Raw genomic sequence first — 8383 nt, 5'->3', positions numbered from 1 at the left:
CGTCATAACATCCCTATGTGTTCATCATGTCATAGCATTCCTATGTGTTTATCATGTCATAACATTTCCTATGTGCTTATCCACGTCATAGCATTCCTAAATGTTTATCATGTCATAGCTTTCCTATGTTTATCATGTCATAGCATTCCTATGTGTTTATCATGTCATAGCTTTCCTTTGTTTATCAGGTCATTGCATTCCTATGTGTTTATCATGTCATAGCATTCCTATGTGTTTATCCACTTATGTGCTTATCCTGTCATATATCTACTGTGTGTTTACTGCAGCCAAAGACAGCAACGCCTGCAGATACAAGCCGTGCCAGAACGGGGTCTGCTTCCCTGAGGCCACCTTCTTTGGTTACACCTGTGCTTGTCTTCCCGGCTATGTTGGAATAACTTGTGATGTTCACGTGTAAACAAATAAAATACTTCACTCAACTACTTCTGAATGGAATATTTGCATTCTCACTACTGTGTGAATATGTTTCACACCACCACTGCATTTATTCATGCATTCAGTGAGTGAATGAGTTTAGTTTGACGCCGCACTCAGCAATATTCCAGCTCTATGGCGGCGGTCTGTAAATAATCGAGTCTGGACCAGACAATCCAGTGATCAACGGCATGATCATGCATTCAGGAAATTCCCAGGCAACCTCCGTGGTAAGGGGGGCATAACTCCGCTATGCTTAATATTAGGTCAGAATTTGTGTATACAGTTTTGAGTGATTGAGTGAGTGAGTGAGTTTAGTTTTACGCTGCTTTTAGCAATATTCCAGCAATATCAAGACGGGGGGACACCACTGTATACAGTTTTGAAAACACTATATTTCCTTAAAGGTTTGTTCAGAGTGAACGAAACTATTCCAATACAAAGATCCATATTGTGACCAGGTACGTTTTCGTAGTATCACAAATTATAAGAAACGACTTCGTACATGGGAAAGGACGTTATAGGGATGAATGGCTCTATTTTATATGAAAAGTTGTTTTAAGATTCCCATGTCCTGTCGGTGTATATGTGTTTGGCTAATGTTGCACCAACAGAGTACCAACCTTATTTCAAATGTGATGGCATTACTGAAAAGATGACATATTTTAGTTGGCTTGCTTTATGTACCAGCCAGATGGTACATACCAGCAAGATGGTACATAAAGCATCAGTCAGATACCATGACGACACAATAAAATGCTATCACAACCAAAATGGTTAACTGCACTTTTGGCACCCCACTAATGTTTTTACTAGTGAGTTTATGTTCTCCTGCCCCGCTGTTTCGTTAAAATCGTGCCAGAGTTTAAAATTGTACCTCTTTGATCAAATGTAAACTGGTGCCCTTAATAGGAGCCCACTTTGAAAATAAATACATGCAAGAAACATTTAAAGTGGAAATGTAACACACGATTTCACACGATTTGACGATGTTGTTGTACCACGTTCTGTTAAAACCCACAACCAAGCAAAATATCAAAATATGAAATTTCTTTGTGGTCAAAACAGTTTTTCACACAGGAAGGGGTAGGTACGGTTGCAGTCGCTGTCATTCCACGCCATCATCATCATAAACCGTCGAGATATCTCCGCACAGTTTTCCTTTATGTTCATTTTAGAAAAGTGAGATGGTTCCTTAAAGAACCAAGCGTTGTATCTGAGAGGGGACCCATCAGTCCAGAAGAAGGTGTCGTTGTCATACATATCCTTCAGCCCGATCCAGTGTTGAACTGAAATAGATGAGTGAGTGAATGAGTGAGCGGGTGGGTGGGTGGGTGAGTGAGTGAGTGAGTGAATGAGTGAGTGAGTGAGCGTCATCCACTGCAGAACTACAACCGGCAAGTGAGTGAGAAGGTGAGTCACTAGGTGAGTGAGCTAGGGAGACTGTATGAGTGAGTGAATCATTCAGTGCAGAACTGCAATAGACGAGTGAGATGAGTGAGTGAGTGAGTGAGTATCAATGAGAGAAACCAGTGAATGAGCATTAACCAGTTGTTTGGTCTTAGATACGGGCTAGAATTGGTCTTCAGTAACCAATGCTTATCGTAAAAGGCGACTAACGGGATCGAGTAGTCAGGCTCGCTGACTTGGTTGACACATGTCACCGTATCACAGTTGCGTCGATCGATGCTGCTCAGGCTGTTGATCACTGGACTGTTTGCCAGACATGGGTGCTCGAGCGGGTCAGATAAGGCGATTTGGAAGGCTTGGGAAGGACATTTTCATTGACGAGACAGGCACTTGTTACACGAGCTGTGTAGGGGTCGAGTGTTGTCGTGTTGAAACAGCTCCCTCTGGCGGTTAAAATGTGAGAGGGGGTGAGGTAGCAGGATTTGGTCTATGTAGCGATTTGCTGTAAGATTACCTTGAACCACCACCAGCTTTGATGTACCCGGGTAGGACATGGCTCCCCACACCATGACGCCTTCTGTACCAAAAGTGCCCACCTGTCGAACGCAGTTCGGCTCAAAACGTTCGTGTCGACGTCGATAGAAACGTTGTCTCCCATCCCGTCGTTGGAGGAGTAAACGCGATGAATCGCTGAACCAAACGCGTCGCCAGTATTCAAGGTTCCATAGCTGTGCCCTGTAGCATCATTCGACACGTCGTTGTCGGTGTAGTCATGTCAGGACAGGTCCAACTTTTGGTCGATATGCTCGAATTCTCACTTCTCTCAGACGATTTCTAATGGTTTGGTCGGAACTTCTTCGAAGACCAGGCACCTGTCCTGCAGTGTCCGTTGCTGTAGCAAATCGGTGACGTTGGTGAAATACCCGGATGAATCGGTCCTGTGCAGGAGTGGTCACTGTTGGTATTCCACTTCTGGGACGATCTTGGGTCGAATTGAAGCGGGTATATCGATTCCATAATCGAGATATGGCCAAGGTGCTGTGGTGTCTTGCAACTGCAGACTGGGACTCCCCTGCTTCCAAACGTCCAATGGCGATATTTCGATCAGCGTTCAATCATTTTTTTATCTCCGTTTATGTCGTAAATTTCGGAATGTAATGATGAATTTCGTTTGGCCTTTTATAGTCGATGTCTCTACTCATTTTTCCGACACATTACACGTGCATTACGGGGAAATTATTTTCTGCTTGCGCTTTTCATGTATCGTTTTCATTTTTTTATGACAAATGTTTACAAACACATTTTGGGATGCGTTTGCGCGCAATACACAACAACCATGACATGATTAACGGGATTCAAACATAGGAATTGTCTTAAAGACGATTGCTGTCAAAATATATCGAAAAGAACTGCTGAAAACGCTTGTCTGTTTCTTCTTTTTTGAATAGTGTAAGTTTGTGTACAATTCTGACAAGTGTAAATTGAATGGAATTAACTTGAACCAAAACGTTCTAGAATCCCAAATATAACACGTTACACTCTATGTTCTATTATCTACTGATTCATTAGTAGACAACCAAACATCCAATCCTCACTTCACAAAGCGACATTAACGGTAAGCTTCCCTAAGTCTAGTATGTTAAAAGTCCATTGGTACAATGGTGCCTTTAAGACGTTGGGCCAATGGACCCTAAAGGACAAGATTTAAAACATCTCATTTGAATATTCCTGGATGAACTCTATGATAAAACCAACAAATGGTGCATTCGCTGCATGGAGACTTACATTCATATTGTTTAACGGCTTCATTTTTCTCTTTTCTGTCCAGTTTAATAAGCCTCGCCCCGTCTGAGCGACACTGTTGGGCAGCTTGCTCCCACGTCTTTTCTGTAGTATACTCCTTGACGTAGATCGTCTCCTTCCCGACTGTGTACTCCTCATAACCTTATAAAACGCCATAAAACGTTAATCATTAGAATTTACCTCACATAGTTCCACAATAACCAGATCACCTGGATGTTTTCTGAGTCGTTTGCTATAAGGCAACCTGTTTTCATTTTGGTCATGCCACTTCCTGCATTTACACAATACATTACAGTTTAGACAAGGGAAGATAACTCTTCCACAAACAGTCCGAATATATAGATATTATTAAAAACTGAACAAAGTGTCGGGTTTTCTGCCGAAGAAAATCACACGTTAGTGATCGGTAACACGTTAAAGAACCCGTGTCAATGCTAATCCTTAATGCGTACCATCGCCTACACCTCCGTGAGTTCCTCGAGCCTTCCCTCGGATACATGTTGGTTTTCCGTGATTATCTCCCCTTGTACAGTTATAAACCGTATCGGCGGCATCTCGCAGCTCCCATGGTGGAGGTCGACACTCAGAAGCCAGCCTTGGTCCCACGAAGAGTGTACATCGGTCTGTAAAGATATATACATCTGACCATTGAAATATACTCCTGGACAGATCAAACATGTTTTGTCTTTGATAGGAATGAAAGACATGCAACCTTTCATAACAACTTCCTGATGCTCATACCGGAATGACCTGATGGACGCTCGCATGAAATAAAACATGACAAGACCATATGGTACAAATATTCTACCTTCAAGCACAAACTATCCGTGAATACGGTCAACCTGTGCTTGTCGTAAGAGGCGACAAACAAGGTTCGCTGACTTGGTTGATGCATGTATCTCAATTGCGTTGATTGATGCTCATGATGTCAGTCACTGGATTGTCTGGTCCAGACTCTATTATATACAGAATGCGGTCATCATTCATCGATGATCATGCTATTAATCACTGGATTGTCTGGTCCAGACTGACTGACTGACTGAGTTTGGTTTTACGCCGCTTTTAGCAATATTCCAGCAACATCACGGCCGGGGACACCAGAAACGGGCTTCACACATTGTGCCCATGTGGGGATTCGAACCCGGGACTTCGGCGTGACGAGTCAACGCATTAACCATTAGGTTACCCCACCGCCCCAATCTGGTCTAGACACAATTATTAACAGACCCTCATGATATAGTTGTAAGATGCGACAAAGGGTTGTCAGGATTGCTGACTTGGTTGGTGCATGTCATCAAATCCCATTTGCGTTGATTCATCTTCATGATATCAATCACTCGATTATGTACAGAATGCGGTCATATAGCCGGAATAGTGCTAGTAAATAACAATCAAACGAAACTCCATCGGACACCACATGTAGATATATATATATACAGATAAACGTTTACCCATCAGTCTACGTCATGGGAGATGCCATTCCAAAACAAAATACAGTTCCACATACCAAACAGACAGCGGGGGGATCCTCGAGTGCTCCCTTCCGTCACACAGCCGATCTCTGTTACCTCAGCTGGGACATCATGCTCCTGTGTGCAGAAAACAACCTATTAGTCCCTCCTCCCGAGGCATGGGAGTTAACTCACCGGAAAGTCGTGTGACTGTTACGAGTTATGTCCCTTCTATGTCGCCCCTTTTGACCAATCAGATTCCACCTCTCACATCGCCTCAAACAAACATGGACCCAGTGATGATCGTATCGATAATCAAGATTTTTATTGTGATACAACATGTCTTATCTCGCGAAATGGATAGTATCACTTCTTGATTAGAAACCTGAAAGGATTTGGAAAACAATACGTTGCCACCCAGTTGCACTCGTTGCACATGTCTTGTAAATGACCAACACGGGTACGAAACCGCGGCCCAATCGACAGAAATGTGCACTATCGTCTCCAGGTTGTTCACAAACAGGATGTCGTCACACCATTTTGATTGTACTATGATTAGACTTGCTATCCCAGCCAAAATATACCACCACACATTCCAACCTACTTCGGTATGGGTGTAAACTGGACGTTTTAACCGTTAGGTTGTAGCACATGCTTTGTCCTAAGATATCTTCCAGATTAAGACTTCTTCCTCTTCGCACTTCCTGTATGACGAACGCCAAGGGACATTTGAAACAGATGGAAAGATTCTCCACTCAAAAACCAAAAAAACAAAAACAAAAAAACCCCATAAAAAAACAATGAATCAGGACACTTTATGAAATGAATATTTACATTCAATAATACAGGAATGTGTTATATAGTCTTACGTACATGTCTTTATCGGAAATATCACTGTATGAATCTGACATATAGACAGGAGTGCCCGTTAATAAATCAAATATATATCTATATATTTATTGCATTACAAGCCGAAGATAAAGGTCTGCATAAGTTAGGTTATGTATTACTAAATCAAATCATTATCTCTGCCAAAAAACATATCGATTTATGTTATATAAAAAATCAGTTCCAAAATTCAGTAATTATAAAAAGGTATTAAAAGAGATATTGTCTGTAGAAATATTTATTTCAAAGAGAAACAATGAGATCGAAAAATTCAAATTTAAATGGAATTCGCTGATCCCAATATTCAGCAACTAATTATTATTACATCTCTGCAGCAATGTATCTTCATCTTTTCTGAGTTTGTTGCTACCATATACCCTTGTTTTTGACTTTGTAACCATGGGAACAAATAAAAAATAAAAAAAATAAAATAAAAGAAGTTAGGTTCTAATACGGGTTGATTGATTGTTGTTCAACGCCGCACTCAGCAATATTCCAGCTATATGGCAGCCGTAAATAATCGAATCTGGACCAGACAACCCAGTGATCAACAGCATGACCACCGATCTACACAATTGGGATACGATGACAGCGAGCCTAACCACCTGATCCCGTTAGTCGCCTCTTACGACAAGCATTTGTTGCTGAAGACCAATTCTAACCACCATCTTCACGGGTCGGAAACAATACAAGTTAAAAATGTCAGGTTTTCTCTAATTTCAGTCTATCACCGATCGAATAACAACAAACCATTGGGGATCTGAACAAACCGTGGGATATCTGTCACCATTTTCAAAAGTCAAAGGTGATCCTTTGTCGTACAGCGACGTAGCTGAGACTATTAAAACGTTTGGGAACAATGGAGATATAAATAGGGAAACAGTTTAATGACGACAACGGTAGGATCAGTTTCTATATTTGAAATTAATCACTGCCGTGTGGACACAATGCTGCTAGAAGTTGAATGTGTCACATTTAGGATGATTATCATCCTGTACTCTGTCATCCTGGATAATCTCCAGGGTATATCTCCACTATACCCTGGATGCATCTACGGCTCGAGCCGGTGATTTTATTACCTCCACACAAATACGTCGGTGGATGACAGGGTGTAACATTATGGACCTCAAGAAACCTCTATACAGGACCCCCCACGAAAAAACCCAACAACAAAACAAAACAAAACAAAAAACACACCAAAACAACAACAGAAAACCCCAAACAAAACAACAAAAACCAAAAACAACAAAAAACAAACACAAACCGAAAACAACAACAAAACAAAACAAAAAACACACCAAAACAACAACAGAAAACCCCAAACAAAACAACAACAAAAAAACAACAACAAAAAACAAACACAAACCGAAAACAACAAAAACAACAAAAAAAACAAACAACAAACAAAACAAACAGCAACAACAACAAAGAGAACCAAACGCGTAAGCTTTGCTGCAGGTCTTCCTTGTAGATCCCCAGTTATGTCATTCGTTTTCCATTGTTCAGTTTCCCGCTTGCTGTCGCTACGCTCAGCGAAAGAGCGCCGAACACAAATCAAACCAGTGAAAATTATATTCCATATACAATGATTCTGCGAGGGAAAAGCCCATAAAGATCCCTTTTTTTACTTATACACAACGTCTCATCATAGCGTGATCAATATACACACTAGATATACAGGCAACGGTACTGACTAATCCTCAAAATGTCACTGCAGAAATAACGCAATCCACTTATATTTTGCAAATACTGAAGAATTTAATAAAATTAAAACCAATATACAAACATAAACTCCAAAAGCACTTGAATTTAAAGGTATAACACTTTCTGAGTGATTTGTTCACCAGCCTAACAGTTTCATGTCCAGTTATGGAATTCACATACACATTTTCACAGCTCCAGTTAATGTTGCGGCCACTGAGTATTGTTTCATATTTTATCTTTAACATCGGGTATTGATGTTTTTTGTGAGTATTCAACAGATTTATACGCGCTTGGGGCCCGTCTTTTCAGTTTTGTAAAATGCTAAATGGGTTTTGACAAGACTATTTCTCTTCTTTGTTGTTCTTGGTGTAAAATATTTGTTTAATAAATAAACAGCTAATGAAGTTGGAATCTATGAATACACACTGCCATTTAGAGAGTGTCAAATGTAAATGTTATATTTGGGATTTCATTTTGTCAGTAAAGTACAGATTCTAGTACTTTAGTATGGTTGAGTCACATCCGGTATTCGAACCCACACCATCGGAGTCAGGCATCCAATCGCTAGCACACAAAGTCAGCCGTCTAAGCCGCCCAGCCACCGTGGCGTTTATTCGCCAGCACGCCAAATCTACGATCTACGATGGGTTCAAATACCATATGGGTCTGGACCCCAAAAGAATACTTTACTG

The 8383-nt window shown here is 40.9% G+C and overlaps 1 protein-coding gene across 2 annotated transcripts in view; it reads left to right on the top strand.

Moving 5' to 3' along the window:
* Positions 1-443, top strand: part of LOC124255039 (fibropellin-1-like) — a 66918-nt gene extending 66475 nt beyond the window's left edge. For both annotated transcript variants that reach the window (XM_046688874.1, XM_046688875.1), the window contains exon 5: positions 288-443. In XM_046688874.1, coding sequence (XP_046544830.1) covers positions 288-418 — 131 coding nt within the window. In that variant the 3' untranslated portion in view covers positions 419-443. The remainder of the gene's footprint in view (positions 1-287) is intronic.
* The last annotated feature ends 7940 nt before the right edge of the window (positions 444-8383 follow it).

Source organism: Haliotis rubra, unplaced genomic scaffold (assembly GCF_003918875.1).
Source record: "Haliotis rubra isolate DU_JTF1 unplaced genomic scaffold, ASM391887v1 Scf59, whole genome shotgun sequence".
In the NCBI taxonomy this organism is placed as follows: Eukaryota; Metazoa; Mollusca; class Gastropoda; order Lepetellida; family Haliotidae; genus Haliotis; species Haliotis rubra.
The sequence above is the reverse complement of the archived record's forward strand: the minus strand, read 5'-3'. Positions and strand labels throughout refer to the sequence as shown.